The 20,068-nt window shown below is 44.2% G+C and overlaps 1 protein-coding gene across 1 annotated transcript in view; it reads right to left on the reverse strand.

Moving 5' to 3' along the window:
* Nucleotides 1–19,264, reverse strand: part of CEP95 (centrosomal protein 95) — a 49,335-nt gene extending 30,071 nt beyond the window's left edge. Inside the window, exons 1-10 of the mRNA XM_083355445.1 lie at nt 19,192–19,264; nt 18,109–18,237; nt 16,975–17,082; nt 14,944–15,057; nt 12,729–12,837; nt 10,802–10,908; nt 5,013–5,132; nt 3,904–4,118; nt 1,896–1,968; nt 106–188 (exon numbers count right to left, since the gene is read on the reverse strand). Of these exons, the coding sequence (XP_083211571.1) occupies nt 106–188; nt 1,896–1,968; nt 3,904–4,118; nt 5,013–5,132; nt 10,802–10,908; nt 12,729–12,837; nt 14,944–15,057; nt 16,975–17,082; nt 18,109–18,237; nt 19,192–19,249 (1,116 nt within the window). The 5' untranslated portion in view covers nt 19,250–19,264. The remainder of the gene's footprint in view (nt 1–105; nt 189–1,895; nt 1,969–3,903; nt 4,119–5,012; nt 5,133–10,801; nt 10,909–12,728; nt 12,838–14,943; nt 15,058–16,974; nt 17,083–18,108; nt 18,238–19,191) is intronic.
* Nucleotides 19,265–20,068: the final 804 nt, after the last annotated feature.

Consider the following 20,068-nt stretch of genomic DNA (forward strand, 5'->3'; position numbering starts at 1 on the left):
AATAAACACGCTGGCTTATCATCACAGCCTCACCTGTCAATCTGTATTAATGGTTACCTTGAACACATAACAGATACATCTGTAGGCAACTAAACAATGCGTTACCTTTCCTGCATCATGTGAACTGGCTTCTGGCACTGATTCACTAGTTACACCACCTTCTATTGCTGATGGTTCAGTTGGAAAATCTGAGCAGAAGTCCAAAGAAATTAATGATAGAAATTATGTACAGAAATACAGCTGTAAGTTCATTAAATACGAAATGTTCACTTATTAGTTTTATATAAAAGGTGATGCCCCCAAAACCCAAGGCTTCCACTGAGAAGACATATTTGAGAAAAGTGCAAATGCCTGAAGACTTCAGTGCTGAAAAGCCTGGATGCCTAGATTAGCCTGCAGCTAGGTGTATGAAAACATCGGCGCTATTGTTTTCACGTGGAATTGGTAAAACTGAGGGACTAAGGTAAGGAAGCTAGGCATTGCACAGAATTTTTGCCTGTATTTATTTACTGTTTTTTTTCTTTTTTGGGATCGGAATTTGGAGTTCTCTTCTTTTTGGAAAATTATGGTAAATATCTTTCTCACTGCAAGGGACAATAAGATTCACCATTATAAAGTTATCTCAATTTATTTACTTGATTATGGATTTATGTGTCTCCTTTTAAAATAAGGAATTCCAGGAGTATGAGTAAAGACTTGAAACCTTTTATAGGCTGTCATTGATCAAAATGATTGGAAACAAAAGTTTTACTTATAAATCTAATCCAGAGGTCGAAGGGAAGATCTGTTTTCTGTCTCTATGCTTGTTAACTAGATTTCTAAAGTGTTTCTCCAACTATAAATACAGTATTGCTAATGTCCAACAAGCAACAGCGTTTGCAAAAATAAAGATGTTATATTAGCAGAAAAATAATTGCAAGAATTAGCACAGCTAAAAATAACTTCATGTTTCTGCCAACCTCTACTTTGTTTCCATTGTGGAATAGGGTGCCCTTAGATTATGTCCTGACCTACCTAACATATTATGCACCTGAGGGTTTTTGAGCAAGCATCTGTTTACTCACTCATTATGGTTTGTCATTATCTGTGAGTTCACCCATTATACCAGGGGTGTCAAACTCAATTTCATTGAGGGCCGCATCAGCATTGTGGTTGCCCTCGGGGCCAGGTGGGTGTGGCCAGGGTGGGTGTGGCCATGGTGGGTGTGGCCTACTGGGTGGGCGTGGCCAGCTCTACATCATTCGCATCGAGGGTGCCTATGGGGGCCTGGGCAGGAGTAGGACAGATCTGAGGGTCTCTGGCAGAAGGAGGGTCTCTGGGCCAGGGCCAAGGCAGTGGGGGCCGTTCCCTCACTGTTTCCAGGATGGCTTCATGGGCCACATGAAACCACTTCGCGGGCCACATCTGGCCCCCGGGGCCTTGTGTTTGACATGTCTGCATTATACGTAACAAGATTTAGCCCCAGGAACATAACTGTCAGACTTGAGATGGTAATGTTTTGCGTAGGAAATTAAGATCTATACTTGCCAGACCTCTACAAAATCTGTAATTCACTTAAACTCGGGGAAGGTGTGAAAACATAACCACAGTTGTCCACTTGACCCAAGAGTGGAAACCTGTTGGATGCTAATGACTGTTGCCACAATATGCGTGTCCAGTTGTCAAGGGTAAAAGAAGGACGTATGTAGCAACAACTGGAATGCCACAACTTCTCCCTCCTCACTTAAAATTCTGACATACAAAGTAGAACTTGCTTTAAACATTCCAGTCTACAAGCGTTGAGTTCTTACAAGCCTACTCCCATGCTAGACATCAACAGCAACTCAGAGTCGCAAAGAATGTGACTTTGATAAAAAAAAAGGTTAGAACAAAACACTTTAAAGGGCGATTCTTACAAGATGTAGCATCTGGAAAAGACTGGATGCCATCTGAAAAAACAGGAGAGTCTCGCTCAGGAGGTTCTGCAAGCTATAAAAGAAATGCAACACAAATAAAAAGACACATAGTAAAATGATCAAAACAAGTAGGCTGAAAGATCCATTAATATATGCTTAATGAGCACAGAGCCCTGGTGGCACCATGGTTAGAATGCAGTATTGCAGGCTAACTTTGCCCACAGCCAGGAGTTCAACCCTTTAACAGAATAACAACAGCTGGAAGGGACCTTGGAAGTCTTCTAGCCCAAACTCCCTGTGAAGCAAGAGAACCTATGTCCAGTCTCTTCTTAAAAACCTTCTGAACGCAAACTGTTCCGATGATTACAGGTAGTCGTCAACTTACAGCCACAATTGAGTCCAAGATTTCTGTTGCTGTGAGAGAGTTAATTTTGCCCCATTTTACAACCTTTCTTGCCACAGTTGTTAAGGTGAATCAATGCAGTTGTTAAGCTGGTAGTGCAGTTATTAAGTGAATCTGGCTTCCCCACTGACTTTGCTTGTCAGAAGGTCTCAAAAGGGGATCCCATGACCCCGGGGACACTGCACCCAGTGGTGGGATTCAGCCGGTTCGCACCACTTTGGCAGAACCGGTAGCTAATTTTTTGTCGCCCAGGCCCAAAATGGACTTCTGGAAGTGGCACCCACACAGAGAACCGGTTGTTCACATAATTGAATCCCACCACTGCACCCCTCATAAATATGAGCCACTTGCCAAATGACCAAGTTTTGACCACCTGACCATGGATGCTGCAATTGTTATAAGGATGAAAAATGGTCATCAGTTACTTGTTCAGTGCCGTCGTAACTTCGGTCACTAAAGAGACTGTTGTAAGTTGAGGACTACCTGTAATTGTTCATGTTTGGCATGTTGGGGGCAGGGCTACTATGAGAGCGGCTCAAAAACTGTCAAAGGTCTGGCGGCCTTCCAGTTCCTTCAGCTGGGCACGTCTTGACAGCCTGAAGCCTTCCATCTTTCTGAGGTGGGTAAAATGAGGACCCAGATTGTTGGGGGCAATATGGTAACTCTGTAAACTGCTTAGAGAGGGCAGTAAAGCACTGTGAAGCGGTATATATGTTTTAAGTGCTATAGCTATTACCGTTTTAAAATTCAAATTACAAAATAATCTACAAATAAAAGAGCAGAGTTCAGTTTTGCCATTTCTCACCTGAAAAGCTAAAACCAACAGCAAATTTTGACTGAAACACACATTCCACCAATAAAAAAAATTGTACTAATTTCTCATATGGAAATTAGTGCAGTTTTTCTATCGTTGGAATGTGTGTTTCAATCAAAATTTCCTATGAGGTTCACTTACTCCTTTTCCCTACAACTTTCCCCACCCCATATCACGTCAGCTTCATATATTTCAACAATATGCTTCCACTCCTCGTATCCAATAAGGTGTGACAGATTTTCTCAATCTCTAAACAGGTTGAAGTCTCACGGGCCCAAGTTAGCTAGCATCCTTGGCACATTCCTGCCTAGCAAGTGTTTATTGGAACTGAACTCAGTTCAGAGTCACTTGATAGTGAGACGGGAAGCATATAAATTTAATAGATAAATAACATAAATAAAAATTCCAGTAATTTGGAAAACCACCTAGAGCCACTCTGTGAGTGAGATGGGTGGTCTCTACATTTGATATATATCAATAACATAAAAAAAACAATTCCAACAAATCTTGAGGGCACTGAATTTGGGAAGGCTGAGACATTTGCTTTCCCCCCCCCCAAACTATTTTGTGTATCCAAGACTTGATTACTAGATTCCCAGTCCAGATTTTCTGATGAATAAGGCGGCTAGGGAGAATGTATTTATTTTTTTCTATTACACACTTCTTAACCTCCCTTCTCCCTTGGATAATTTGGACAGCATTCAATCAAATCTCCCAAACTTACGAAAACCTACCATGCCATTAAATGATGCCAGCTAAACAAAAACAAAAACAGGAAATATCACACTTACAACAGTAGATGGTTGTTCCTGAGATTTAAGTGGCAATAAAGGTGGTGGGGAATCCCGGTCTCCAGTATCATGGTTTCTTTCAGCTAAATAAGAGACTCCACTGACGGAAGGTTGGTAGGGGGGCTGCAAAGCAATTGCTGGACGGATTGGGTCCCCAAGCTTCTTAGCACTGGAACTCAACTGCTCTTGAGACAACTGGGCAGACTTTGCTGAAGCTTAAAGGCAAACAGTGCAGACAATACTGTGATTCAAAAGTGTGTAATTAATATGCTTAAAATACATTATCGGGGGAGTTGAAAAAGTTAAAAACAAGTATTACTGGTGGAAATTTCATACATATCATCCAGGTACGCTGGCTGAGTTATTTTCTTCTCATATCTTTTAGAAAACCCATTAGATTTTCAACGTAGTGAATGAACTGTACAAACATGCCATACTAGCATAAAGTCACACTTCCCCCCTTCCGTCAGGGTTAGGGTTAGGCACCATTTTGGATGGCTAAAGCCGTATAGGGGCATCATGTGCTATGCTGTGCTCTTCAAAAGCGGACTTTTTTTTTCCTTTCAAATTTTAGTCTCGTTTTTAATCTGGTTTTAAATCTATTGCTTTAAAGTATTATTTTATTGGTGGTTCGGTCATTTAAAAACTACCATATTTTTCATCAATGGATTGAGCTTCAATACTAAGATTCTCTTTCAATATTGTCTGCCATAGAAAAAGCACAGCATATTTTGGGGTTGGGCTTTCTTTTTTTTGGGGGGGGGGGGAAGGGAACAGACAGAACCAACAAAATTCTTCCCTCCGTAGGGGAAGTTTTCCTTTGTAGTTTCATGAGCAGTCTGGGAAGGACCAGACTGCATTTGGAAGCAGCAGCCAAGGAAAAGTCAGGAAAAGAGATAGGGAGGCTGTGAGACAACGATGGAAACAGAGGTGGTTAAAAGATGTCCCATTTTATGTTCTTACGTACTAGATCATCCCAGTCTTTAAATCCATCTGATTAAGCCCATGGAAGGCCTTATCGGATAACTGCTCTTTTCCCCACCAAAATATAATCATCCCCAGGCTAAGACCTTCGAACATCAGCAACAACATCTTAGAAAGATGCTCACCTGGCCTTTCTGAAATAACACTATTTTTTCCACTGGAGGACAGACCAAACGATTCTCTAAAAGTTGCACGTACTTCAGATCCTGCAGCTTTTGGGGGGACTTCTTTTCTTGCTGGTAACACTGGAAAACATTCATTAGCGGAATGTGAATATTTAACCTTGTAATTTTATGAATGTTAGGAAGTAGGTTTAGAGCAGGGGTCTTCACACTTGGCCCTTCTATGACTTGTGGACTTCAACTCCCAGAATTCCTGAGCCGAGCACGCTGGCTGAGGAATTCGGGGAGGGCCAAGTTTGAAGACCCCTGGTTTAGAGGCACAAGATACAATGACGTAACTTCTTTCTGGGTATCAATAAAGGTTTTCCACAACTGTGACATCCCACTGGAGGGGGATTTTTTATATATTTTGCCCAGGAAGTAAAGAACAGATTGGGAAATAATCTGCACCTTATTTTCTAGAAATAGCCACAAGTGGAGGGGAACTGGACCATAGGTTGGGGACCCCTGTTCTAGTGCACGGGTGTCAAACTCGATCACGTCACATGAGGTATTGTGATGTATCAAGATGTTTTTTGCCTTTGTGGAGCCTGGGTGGGCTGGCCTGCACGTGACGCATCCGGCCCGCAGGCCACCAGTTTGACACCCCTGTCAGTGTTGGTGGTCTTAGAGATTCTTTGATTAGGCTGTTTGATGGTCTGATATTAAACCTAGAGTTAATCTATGGTGATCTGGATGCTACTTGCTGGTGGAGATGCGCTAGGGTCTTTTTGTTCCTTTTGGGTCTGGGTGATAGTCCCTTTTGCACAGTCTATAGAGATGTTGTTAATGGCCATGTGTCTATTGATCAACAGTCAAGTAAACAATACCCCAATCAAAAAACTGCCAAAGAAGCCAACATCCCAATCAAAGAATCTCTAAGACCACCCCCACCAACACTGATAGGCAAGCCAGAATATACCGTATATACTTGAGTATAAGCCGAATTTTTCAGCCCACTTTTTGGGCTGAAAAACTCCACTTCGGCTTATACTCAAGTCAACAAAAAAAAAGAACTGTCCCTTCATTCGGAACAGGCTGCTGAGAGAAGGGAGCGGCAGAGCCTTGCAGAGCTGGCGGCAGTCCAGCGTTGTTTCTCCCCCTCGTGGGTGCGTGTGTGTGTCAGACCCACGGGAATGGCTGGTAGGGAAGCGGCATTCCGGCATTCCCCCCCCTTCCTGTGTGTCGAGCCCACGGGGCTTGACACACAGAGAAACGCAAATGCCGGACTGCCGCCACCTTTACTAGCCATTCCTGCGGGTGTGACACACACACACACACGCACGAGGGGGAGAAACAACGCTGGACTGCCGCCACCTCTGCCAGCCCTGCAAGCCTCTGCCGCCCCGGCGTTGGTGGTCGAGCTCTTCGGAGCCGGCAGAGAATCTCCCGCAGGAGGAGGTCGCGGCTTTCTCTCTTGCTTCGGACTGCAAGGATTTAAACTCCAGGAACAAATCCCGATGGAAGTTTTTTTTAAAAAAAAATACTCCTCCGGGTCGGACAGGGGACCCAGGCTGAGGTTTAGGGGTAGTGGGGGGGGGCTCGCAGACATAGATGGGCTCAAGTGGAAGCCAAGCAGCCCTCCCGAACCTGGGCTTCTGGACGGAGCAGCCGGTGGTGCGTTTCAAAAAGCAGAAAAGTTGGATTTTGAACTTTTCAGCAGCGCATCTGCACCCGCTGCTTTTATGACCGACCTGCCGTTTCCCCCCCCTCCCGGTCCTTTCCCCCGTCCAAGCGGACGCTCCAGGCTCTTTGGGGGGGACGGGCAGGCGGGGGGGGAAGGAAGCGTGCCGAGGCGCCGCTCACCTGCGATCGGCGAGTGCGCTGGACTCGGCTGCGTGTCCGGCGGAGGGTTCAGATCATTCCGGGCCAGAGCGGCTTGGCGGGCGGGGCCGTTGGGCAGGCGGCGTGGTGCAGCGGGGGAGTCAGGGCAGCTCTGCCATGGAGCAGCTGGGGTGGGTGGGTGGGGGGAGGAGGAGGAGGAGGAGGCGGAGAGGAGCGAGCGAACGAAAGACAGAGCTTCCGGTGGCTACCGCTGCTGAATATTGCAATGAGCCGCCGTCTCCCTATGACCGCTGGCGAGGGGATTTCATCAGAGCACGCAATCGGGGCTCCCCCTCGTGGGTGCGTGTGTGTGTCAGACCCACGGGAATGGCTGGTAGGGAAGCGGCATTCCGGCATTCCCCCCCCTTCCTGTGTGTCGAGCCCACGGGGCTTGACACACAGAGAAACGCAAATGCCGGACTGCCGCCACCTTTACTAGCCATTCCTGCGGGTCTGACACATACACACACACACACACACACACACGCACGCACGCATGCACGAAGGGGAGAAACAACGCTGGACTGCCGCCACCTCTGCCAGCCCTGCAAGCCTCTGCCGCCCCGGCGTTGGTGGTCGAGCTCTTCGGAGCCGGCAGAGAATCTCCCGCAGGAGGAGGTCGCGGCTTTCTCTCTTGCTTCGGACTGCAAGGATTTAAACTCCAGGAACAAATCCCGATGGAAGTTTTTTTTAAAAAAAATACTCCTCCGGGTCGGACAGGGGACCCAGGCTGAGGTCTAGGGGTAGTGGGGGGGGGGGGCTCGCAGACATAGATGGGCTCAAGTGGAAGCCAAGCAGCCCTCCCGAACCTGGGCTTCTGGACGGAGCAGCCGGTGGTGCGTTTCAAAAAGCAGAAAAGTTGGATTTTGAACTTTTCAGCAGCGCATCTGCACCCGCTGCTTTTATGACCGACCTGCCGTTTCCCCCCCCTCCCGGTCCTTTTCCCCGTCCAAGCGGACGCTCCAGGCTCTTTGGGGGGGACGGGCAGGCGGGGGGGGAAGGAAGCGTGCCGAGGCGCCGCTCACCTGCGATCGGCGAGTGCGCTGGACTCGGCTGCGTGTCTGGCGGAGGGTTCAGATCATTCCGGGCCAGAGCGGCTTGGCGGGCGAGGCCGTTGGGCAGGCGGCGTGGTGCAGCGGGGGAGTCAGGGCAGCTCTGCCATGGAGCAGCTGGGGTGGGTGGGTGGGGGGAGGAGGAGGAGGAGGAGGAGGAGGCGGAGAGGAGCGAGCGGATGAAAGACGGAGCCTCCCGTGGCTACCGCTGCTGAATATTGCAATGAGCCGCCCTCTCCCTATGACCGCCGGCGAGGGGATTTCATCAGAGCACGCAATCGGGGCTCCCCGCCCCTCGGTCCTGCCCAGATGCAGCAGCAGCAGCAAGACCACCCCCCCACACACACACACCTCCGGTCTACCTTACGGCCCGGTGACTTGACCCCGGGGATAGATCGGAAAGAAGGCAACAGACCTTCCTGCCCCTTCGCTGAGAAGGAGCTCCAGCAATGAGAAGAGCCAAGGGGTGGGGCACCGTGGAGAGGTTAGTGGGTGGTGGTGGTGGCGGCTCTTAGATACCGCGTAGACGCAGGGGTCTTCAAACTTGGCCCTTTGATGACTGGTGGACTTCCTGGAGAAGGAAAAATGCCTGGAGAAGGAAAAATCGGCCGCAGCCTCGGGGTAGGCTTCTCCGGGGGCGCCGCCGCGATTCTGCAGGTCTGTTGCCTTCTTTCCGATCTATACCCGGGGTCAAGTCACCGGGCCGTAAGGTAGACCGGAGGTGTGTGTGTGTGTGTGGGGGGGGGGTGGTCTTGCTGCTGCTGCTGCATCTGGGCAGGACCGAGGGGCGGGGAGCCCCGATTGCGTGCTCTGATGAAATCCCCTCGCCGGCGGTCATAGGGAGACGGCGGCTCATTGCAATATTCAGCAGCGGTAGCCACCGGAAGCTCTGTCTTTCGTTCGCTCGCTCCTCTCCGCCTCCTCCTCCTCCTCCTCCTCCTCCCCCCACCCACCCACCCCAGCTGCTCCATGGCAGAGCTGCCCTGACTCCCCCGCTGCACCACGCCGCCTGCCCAACGGCCCCGCCCGCCAAGCCGCTCTGGCCCGGAATGATCTGAACCCTCCGCCGGACACGCAGCCGAGTCCAGCGCACTCGCCGATCGCAGGTGAGCGGCGCCTCGGCACGCTTCCTTCCCCCCCCGCCTGCCCGTCCCCCCCAAAGAGCCTGGAGCGTCCGCTTGGACGGGGGAAAGGACCGGGAGGGGGGGGAAACGGCAGGTCGGTCATAAAAGCAGCGGGTGCAGATGCGCTGCTGAAAAGTTCAAAATCCAACTTTTCTGCTTTTTGAAACGCACCACCGGCTGCTCCGTCCAGAAGCCCAGGTTCGGGAGGGCTGCTTGGCTTCCACTTGAGCCCATCTATGTCTGCGAGCCCCCCCCCACTACCCCTAGACCTCAGCCTGGGTCCCCTGTCCGACCCGGAGGAGTATTTTTTTAAAAAAAAACTTCCATCGGGATTTGTTCCTGGAGTTTAAATCCTTGCAGTCCGAAGCAAGAGAGAAAGCCGCGACCTCCTCCTGCGGGAGATTCTCTGCCGGCTCCGAAGAGCTCGACCACCAACGCCGGGGCGGCAGAGGCTTGCAGGGCTGGCAGAGGTGGCGGCAGTCCAGCGTTGTTTCTCCCCCTCGTGCGTGTGTGTGTGTGTGTCACACCCGCAGGAATGGCTAGTAAAGGTGGCGGCAGTCCGGCATTTGCGTTTCTCTGTGTGTCAAGCCCCGTGGGCTCGACACACAGGAAGGGGGGGAATGCCGGAATGCCGCTTCCCTACCAGCCATTCCCGTGGGTCTGACACACACACACACACACACACACACCAGGAAATCGAGAGCGCAGCCTTAAGTTAAAGGTGGCGGACGGGCCCGAGAAAAAAGGCTGCAAAACTCCAATCTTTTAAAGCGTGCGGTGTTGTTGTGTTTTTTTTTTCCTCCCCCAGAAAGTGAATGCCAGCTTTCCGTACTAGTGTATTTGTACTGCCGCGAGTGACAACTGACAAAGCTTGCCGGTGTGATCTTGATTTTGGAACTGATGAAGTCTGTTAACAGGCTCAACTAAGATGGCAGACGTGTCGAGCTGAGCTCCGTGAGCTCCGTGAGTTTGGTGTGGTTTGGTGGTGAGCTGCTGCATTTCCCAGCCTCGGCTTATACTCAAGTCACTAACTTTTTCCAATTTTTGGGGGTAAAATTAGGGGTCTCGGCTTATATTCGAGTCGGCTTATACTCAAGTATATACGGTAAACTGACAGCAAACAGCACTCCTTTACTAGCACTGATGATGTTACCTAGTTTGGGTAATGAAACGTCTGCAAGAAAATAATCAAGCTCAGACAGCACCAAGGACTCCTGTCAACCCTGAGCTACAAATATTCTCCTTTATTAGTACTTGAACTGTATTACATTACATAAAAAACCTCACTTTTTACAACCCTGTAGTCCCTATTTGGGGTAGAGTCAGGGCAACTGGATGGAGGTGAGCGTTTACTGGCTGTGTGCCCTTTCTGATGCCTATGCTACTTAGGATTGAACTCTCAACCTTCTGAGTGGGAGTCGAGCGTCTTCACCACGAGGCCACGAGGCCGCTCGAATATTACTCTACATTCCTAAAAGAAAATCGGTCTATTAAAATTCTAAAAAAAAACCCAACACTTATTTTGCAGTGTACAGAGGATGATCCCTCAGCTGGGGTGAAAACTGCATAGGTTGTATAGATGAGTGAACTGATCTATACTTAGCGTGAAAGCTATAGCTTAATGAAACATATAGGGTTTCTTGGGGGGAGGGAATTCCAACAGCCCACACGTGAGACTTTCAAAGTGTTCCTTGTACAATGACCATTTCATCAGTCGCATTTGGCTGTTCCGTTTTTTCCAGAGCCTGCTCACCTTCATTTCTCAGAGAAAACAAATAAGCTGTGTCGCCAAGCTTAATCAGCTCACTTGTAGATCCTGAACCATCAGTCTCCCAAGACGGATCAAGCAGCTCTGAGGATCTAAACGGAGCACAATAAAGGACAGTAATGTGCTTTTTGATTTGGCCACAAGGTGGCAGAATACATAAGAAGCATCAATCAACGCCTTCAGTCATTCAAAAATTAAGAGGGGGGATGGACGTTGGCCTCAAGCTCCCACTTTGACAAAGCAGATTAACAAATATTAGAAAATAGTAAAAAAGATAAAGTAAAACCGTGACAGAAACACACTGAGAAAAAGGTTAACTTCAACTTTCCAGCTGAGTACTTATTTGGTGCGGTGCAACTGGTGCCTTCTTTCCTGCGCCAGGCTTCTTTCATGAAAGAAGGTCCTGCGCTGGGCCTGAATGTAGGTCTTGGGGAGATGCCAGAGAAGACTTGGCTGCTACTGGTGTGAAAAAGAGCAACGTGAAGGGCCCCGATTAGTACGGCAGTGGCATGTGATATGGCGGTAGGCAGAGCTGGATGTGGGAGCAGCTGGCAGGAACAGGTAAGTAGGCAGCCAATAGGGCAAAGAGGGGGCTAGGGAGATGGGCAGGTAGGAGGAGCTCCAGAGGAGGCAGTCCCTTATCTTACTAAGGCTCCGGGCTGGGAAGAGACCATGGTGTGAATGGCCTGGGCTGGTGGGTCCTCACCTAATGCTCAGATTCAAGGAATAAGGCCATCAGTTAACCATGACTACTGGTATTGAAATCATTAAGCAATGTTGCTATGTGACATCACGCTATACGACGGTATTACTTAGCGACAGTAATTCCAGTCCTTATTACCATTGCTAACTGAAGACTACCTATATTTTATTAATTAAACCAACTTGAGTCTTTCCACTGTGTCAGACAAATATGTACAAGTAAATCTAACTGCAGATGGCAGAGATAAGAAGGTAGCAAATGTTGTTCCAATAATAATTGGAAGAGAAAGCACACATATTTACTGCAATCAATGCTAATGCTACACAGAGTGTGTCAGGCACAATTATGGCATCCTCTGTCCACGTATAAAATATTTGAAAGGTGCAGCCCACTGTACATGCCAAAGGTGAAATATCTGAAAGGAACCTGAACAATTGTCTTATGTACAAACCCACAGCCACACTGCACCAGGAATTATCCAAAACCGAAGACAAGATACTAAGGAAGAAAGAAACAATGTAATCTACAAAATCAAATATAACCATGGCAACCAATTCTATGTGGGACAAATATCACATCAATTAAAAAACAGGATCCATGAACACCGGCTGGCAGTCAAATGCCACAATCCCAAATCTTTAATCCCTACCCACACCGACACCAAAGAGCACCAGTTTGATTGGAGCAACACAAAAATTATTAGCCATGCTACCACCCGCCAAGCTTCTGAGTTCATCGAAGCCTGGTACTCCACAAGCAATTCCATTAAGAGACACACTGACCTACAACCAGCCTACGAACCCCTCAGAATCCAAATCAACTGCACAGCCAACCAGAGACAGCCAACCCACACAAGCGCCCCCCCCAGCAGTTCACCTCACAATGACCCTGACCTGAGGCTGTGACCCATCACAAGACCCTCATTTGATACACCCACACCTGAACCCTTTATAAACAGGAGAACACCGACACTGACATACCCTAAACTCTGCTGAAGATTTTACCTGGCCTGGTAATGAAACGTTTGGAAACCAACCCACAAGCTCGGAGAACGAACCGTTACCCTTGTCCTACACCCAAGCTACAGATATTTGCCACCATTGCATGCTGTATTATTCCTTATTAATTCTATTTAACAAGGTGAAAACCCCCTACTAATAAGCTCTTTAAAAGCTAGTAAAGCAGCAAGCAATTATGGACCTGCCTTACCCTTCAGCTGAGGGTTGCTCTAGGGAGGGAACCGGGATGTCACAGCCATCTTCTGGCTTCTTTGAATCCGTGTGCTGGACTTCTGTTTCTGACATCACCTTAAGACCACCTGCTTAGAAACAAAAAAACAAAAAAGCAATGAACACACACATACAGTACACACACAAATGGAAAAGTATATTAACTCTCTTCCCTCCTGTACATACCCCTATCCTGGTACATTGTAGAATATATTGGCCAATGAAATAAAAAAAAATTACAGGCAGTCCTTGACTTACAACCATTCATTTAGTGACCAAAGTTACAATGGCACTGGAAAAAAAGCGACTTGGGACCCATCCTCACAACAATCGCAGCATCTCCATGGTCACATGATCAAAATCTGGGTGCCTGGCAACCGGCATGTATTTATGAGACTTGCAGCCTTAACTTAGGCAACACATCCGGTAGCTGGGCATTATTACAAAGTCAGCTTAATTGCCCCCAACAATCTGTGTCCTCATTTTACCTCCCTCGGAAGGATGGAAGGCTGAGTCAACCTTGAGCCTGGTGGGACTTGAACCTGCACTAATTGCAGGCAGCTGGTGTTACTTAAGGAGGCATTAGCCCACTGCTCCACCAAGGCTCCTTGATAGTAAGTCATTTTTTCTCTAGCAGCATCGTAACTTTGAATGGTCGATAAACAAATGGTTGTAAGTTGAGGACTACCTGTAACAAGTATTCCATCACAGGCACAAGAGAGTTTTTTTTATCAGCAATCTCTTTCCAATAATTCAAACAAAAGGGCAAGCAATGGGAAAAAAATATGAATAATCCTCACTAAGCAGCATCACCTCCCACACCTAACCCTGGGTGAGAGTTGTGTTCAGGGCTGTTTTGCACCTACCAGAATTGTGAATCTGTAACTGGCAAACCCAAAAAAGAAGCGGCAGTGACACGGATAGATTCCTGTATCCAGGAAATATATGTAAAGAGACTCTGTTCAATCCTTAACCAAGGTACAACAGCCTTCTCCCTTTTGGATTCTAATTACAGGTCTGTTTTACTTACTTTCATAGAAAGATATTCAACCACAAAATGTCCATGAAGATGACGATACAATTCACAATCTATCCATAAGAATGGCGCTACATTCTACAATTGGATTAATATATTTATATATTTCAATTAGTTTGTGCTTGTTGCACTCGTGTGTTGAGCAAAATCATAAACCACAGCCTTCCAAGATTGCCTTGCTGAAATCCGACAGCAAAGCACAGAAAATTTTCAACGGCATTGAAAAAAATAACTTACAATGATCCTTGCACTTATGACCATTGCAGCATCCCACCATCGCAATCAAAATTTAGGGGTATGGCAACTGGGATGTACATACAACAGTTGCAACATTCTGGGTCAAGGGATCACCATTTGTGACCTTTTCAGATGACTACTGACAAGCAAAGCCAATAGGAGAAGATGGATTTGCTTCATGACCATATGATTCACTTAACAACTACCTTGCTTAGCAATGGAAATTCTGGTCCCAATTGTGGACATAAGAGGAGGACCACCGCTACATCAGCCTCTCTATTTCCTATAATGTTGCTGGGTAACTTGTGTACCAACTGCAGATTTCAGAAGCCAACGTTCCATTTTCAGTCTTCAAAGACTCTAAAAATTTGCCTGATATGGCTATAAATCGAAATCAATTTGTATCTTACTCAGATTAAACAAACCACATTAAGGCTTTGCATAATATGTAAACCTACCCAATGAAGGCACTTCATGTGTAGCAATCAGAATTTCATATTAGAACCCACGTGTCATGTAAATATCACAAATTGCTTTTACTGAGATGAGAAGGAAACACACCACAATTTCACTAATTAATGTAACATTTCCTTTTCAGCAAAAGGCAATTGGAGATAATTGCATGAGACATTTTTAAATTTGCACATTTCATCTATAATTTAGAGTAAAAAACTGTAATTTCAGGGCTTGCCAATATCACTATAGCAAGATGCATACAGTACATCCAAACAACAAAACATAATTATTTTTATAGCAAAGACTAGCAATCAATTAATGAATCAGAAAATGCTTAGCACTCAGTAATGATTTTTTTAAAAAAATTTTTTTACTTCCCCATCTCTTGAAGTAGACATATAAATGCTAATAAGACCTTATTATCTCTCAAAAGATAATTTATGGTTAAAAAAGCTATTTCTCTCACCGTCCTGTTGAGAAGCAGTTTCACTGATTCCTTCCATAAGATATTCAAGTAAGCCATCAAATATTTCCAAGAGATTCCTAATAGACTCCTTATCTCCTTTCACAATATTCTCACCTGAATAAAAACACACTGTATTATCTTAAAACAGAAATGAAAGGTCGGGAGGTTGCAAATGAACTGGGCTAAGAGCAAAATCCTCAAGTTCTGCTTAAAAGAGCATTCCTCATAAGTCAACCTGCCCGCTTAAAATATTGGATTTTATTCTGTTGGGAATGCTCATTCTAATGGGGGGAAAAAAAGAGCTTCCTTCAGCAACAGGACACTGTGCAAAATCAGTTTCTTTCATTCCAGACAACTTTCTCTACCTGGCTTTCCTCCAAGAAAAGCAATGCTGAAAGGAAAACCCGTCATATAATTCCCATACTGGATTATAGTTTTTAAATAGCTGCCTTGAATCTGCATTGTCCAAAAACCCCAAAAAGTTGTAATACCAACACAACGGAGGTACCAAGTTGAGTGGAGGGCGAAAACAATTAAAAGCAGAAAACATAAAATTCTGTGACTTATTTATTTATTTATTAATTTAATTTATATACCGCCCTTCTCCCTAGGGACTTATTGAATCAGCTCAGTGAAAAACGTTTGAACATCTGGGAGACCATCTAATCCATATGCTTAATGTTACTATGAAATTTAAAGGCTCACAACGTATCTTTTTATTCTTCCCTCTATGCCAGGGGTAGGCAACCTCGGCTCTTTTATGACTCATGGACTTCAACTCCCAGAATTCCTGAGCCAGCTATGCTGGCTCAGGAATTCTGGGAGTTGAAGTCCATGAGTCATAAAAGAGCCGAGGTTGCCTACCCCTGCTCTATGCCCATGTTAGAGATACAGAAAGGGATACAGTCATTGCTTCTGACCTGCATATCACAGTTTTGATGGGGATTGTTTTGCTACTTTGCTAAAAATAGTTTCAAGAAAAACCAGTTTGTTACAACAGAGACTTTCCTGTTAGGAGGATGGCTTGCACAGAGGCAAGTCAATCAGGAAAAGATTCAGCTAGTGGCTCCTTCCAGCAACCTGCAATACATATTCAGTGACTAAGAGCCAAATACTTTCAAAATGCATCCTACAAAGTTTAAATCCCATTAGGACCAGGGACAGTTTAGATGGGATTCTTTGCCAATTTTAAGTCTATGTATTGAATCATTTATTGTGTAAACAAAGATAGGCACTTATTATATAATGTGTATTATCAAGATTCTTTGGAAACATTTACTTACAATTACAGCTCAATTTATCATTACCAATTTTCACTTTATTTGCCAGCTAAAACATTAGTAAGACCTGGTGAAAGTGTCTTGTTTTTTTATCAGCTAATTACATTTTTTTTCAGAACTAATGAAGCTCGAGTGTAGTATAAAAATATCCTCCTTGTTGTTAATGCAAAAGATGGCACAGCTTTCAATATTGCTGAGTCTGACCAAGATCTGATTGAGCAGAACACAATAGTTGCCATACTATTTAACCAGCCTAATTGTGTTCTTGTTCATTCTGACTAGCATTTATAAAAGTAATAATTTTATGCCGTCAAAACCTATTTTAATTTTCAGCAATGGATTTAAAATCTGTAAAGCAGATTAAAAACTGCTTCCGCCTACTTGAAAATAACATTCCCTGAAGCTTACTTTTGAATAGACATGTCAAAGATTGCAAACTGTATTTTATTTCCCTGATTTTACTAGAACAATTTGTGAGCAGGTGATTTGAAGCAGATTTCTTAGCAGTTGTCACAGTTATCTTTAGAGGAATTTACTTGTAAACAAAACAAAAATAAAATGTCATAAAACATATCTAAGAATCTCCATACTGCTAATTTGGATAAAGAAGCATCTAACTTGAAATAATTTTTTATTGGCCCAAAGTATGATCAAATGTAGATTAATTTATGACAAATGCCTATTTTTAACCATTTGGTATCACAAAAGTATGGTACATTTTTGCAACATTGTTTTTTTTAGTTATACTCACCAGTTATATGTGATAAGCTGATCTGCAAGTAGTCCAGTGCCAAAGAATCTATCACCGCCTGCACATTATGAATGTTGTCTTCTTGGCAAGTAGGAACAGCTATGAAATCTGTTAACAACTTTTTCACATTACTACTGTGCATTACAATATACTAAAAAGTCAAATAAATGAACTTTATCTTAATTAAATCTTTTGAGAGCAAGTACAATTCCCCCCCCATAAGTTGGCTTGTAGAAAAGTATATCATTTTGAAGTGAACAATGAATTATTGCAGGGAATATAAAAAATACTACAACATGGTATTCTCAAGTCACCATTGGGACATTTTAAAAAGGCCTAAAAATACTCTTCTCACCCCTCTGGATAGTCATAGCCCCAAGTGCTCCCACCACCGCTGAGATCCCTTACATTTACTCTCTCTTCCTCTCCATCTCTCTCTCTCTGTCTCTCTCACACACATCTCTCACATATATGAGAGACAAAAGATAGCTTATCCACATTATCCACAAATTCAGAATTAAGCTTTGCTACCTTCGCTGAGGATCTACTTGTAGGAGATGACCAGTCTGACCCTGAGGGCGGGGTCTAAAGTCCCTATGCCCCTGAAAGAGACTTAAGTCCATCCCACCCCCCTCTTGAAGTCCATTGACAATTTGCCTTGAATATTAGTAGATAGGATTCTTGGACATAGGGTGCATGGGACAAACTCACAGTGTTTTCTGGACTCTATTTTGGCTCCTGGCTTCTTGTGTCTGACATCTATTTCACCGAGGCTTTAGTTCACAGTATAGATTATTATGATTTATAATTTATCATGCCCCGAGTGTGACTCTGAAAATTCCAGATACAGAAGACAGAAAGGGGGAAAGTATTTGGGAGAGCAACCAGGACAGGCAGACAAAATAAATATTAAAGCCTAAACTGAGATTCATTGTCTATTTAAGGGTTTTTATACTTCTGTTTTCCAGATTCAGAATACTTTTTCTTTAAATGCAGGTGCAGTGAGGAAAGTTAAGTTTAAAAAATTAAATTAATAAACCCTCTTATCTAGAGATTTATGCCCAAAGCGTTTCAAATGTAAATATGGAGCTGTTACCTTGCTGTAAGGATAATGCAAGATACATGTATTCTTACCAGGGACTTTTTCTCCTACTATCGACTCATAAAGATGAACAAACACTTCAGCTCCACAGTCAGAGAGGCTATTAACATGCAGATGTATGTTACATTTTGTCAGAAGATCATTGGCAACATTGACCCAATCTGTTTTAAAATTACAAGAGAATATGAAATGTTATGATTTTAGGGAAAAAGAAGATGCATTAGCATAAGCCGGGATTCAGACCTCTTTACCAAGCATCCCAACAAGGTATTTTTTTATGCTTTTACTAGGATTAAAAACAGAACTCAGCTACTTGAATCCAAATGTAGCCAAAATCTAGTAAATCACTCTAATTCCCACAAAATGAAATTATGATTGTAGGGATATTTAGTTTAGTAAAATTGAAATTTCTTCTCCTCTTAATTTCTATTGACTTTTTTATTTACATCCTGGAGATTACTAGCAAAACCCGAGTAACCTGAGAACTAAGTATTGTGTTTGATACTCATTGGAAATAATTGATTTTTTTTCACCATTTTACCCAAATTTCTTTGAATTTAAACTATTTGAACAGGAAAAAATACAATTTAATTCTTCCATCTATTTTATTAAAAAAAACAACGTAGGTGTCCAGACATTACTGAACTACACCATCTCACAAAGCTTTACATCATGACTTTTGTTTTATCAATGTATAAAATACAAAGAAAAAGAAAAACTGGCGTGTCTTCAGTTGGTCATCTTTTCACCGGAAGTCCCATGTCACAATGCAATAGTGCCAAACGAAGAAGCAAAGGCAAACTATAAGGATTACAAATGTGGTTTTTCAAAGCCAGCAGTTCTCCACAATGAAATCCCAATAGACTCTTAGCAACCACATACTTCTTAACTTGGTCCTTCAAATACAAATCTACCCAGGAGTACTGTAATTCCAATGAAAATCAACAAGACCTATTTCAAATATAAATATAAATGTACTGGGTAGGGTATTCTAAAGCCAGAGCATAATTTATGGCAGTCATGTCCCTTTTGGGTAGCCTCCAGAACCTCTCAACACAACTACAAAAATTAGAAATGGAGTTGTTTTCCGGCCCACTGCTTGGCCTGCCACTCACACAAGTGGAGCTGTGCACAGCCCGGTTCCAAATAGGCCTCGTTCTGGTAGTGGACCATGGCGCAAGGGTTGGGGATTCCTGAACTAGACATCCCATGATCACTTGAATCATCATTTCAGAAACATTCACCAGATTCCTCAATGCTTTCAACAATGGCAGAGCTTCTAATGCACTGGAAAAGTTCTTAAATAGTTCTTAAAAATTCAGAGACATGAAGAACTTCTAACACACTGTCATCATTGGAAAAGCTGGGATACATTCAGAGAGTAGCCCAGGTTGAAGGTATAACACAGTCAAACATCGAGAATTGACCACAGAAAATGTTTTGTATTGTTATAAAATGCTCTATTATAATTTCTATGTCATATTTTATAAAAATTTAATCACATGGGAGTCGTGGGTCCAAGATTTTGGATTCTGTAAGTTAACCCATTTGAGGTACCTTGGTTCAAAACGTATTGCCCTATGATGCACTGTTTACCCAGTTAAAGGTTACAGGAAGGAGTATTTTAGTATTAAATAGAACTGCTCAATGCTCTTCACTCTCAAAAACAAGATAAAAAAAACTCACGTGACAAATATCCTACCCTGCCCAATCCATTATAACTCCTTTCTTTAAAAAAAGGTACACATGTACACATGGTCACCAGTTAAAAGTTGTTCACTGTAGAACAGTAGGGATTGCAGCCTGCATTTTACCTAGAACAAATAGGAAAAATAACCCACTATTTTTTCTCATACTTATCTAGAATAAAACAATTTTATTTAATGGAACCCAAATCTGGGTACAGGACTATTGTGTGACATACTTAACATTCCATAGGATTTCATAATACTCAAAGGCTTCAAATAGGCTGTTGCAGTAATCAGAACTACA

This window comes from Vipera ursinii (assembly GCF_947247035.1).
Source record: "Vipera ursinii genome assembly, chromosome: 2".
Lineage (NCBI taxonomy): Eukaryota > Metazoa > Chordata > Lepidosauria > Squamata > Viperidae > Vipera > Vipera ursinii.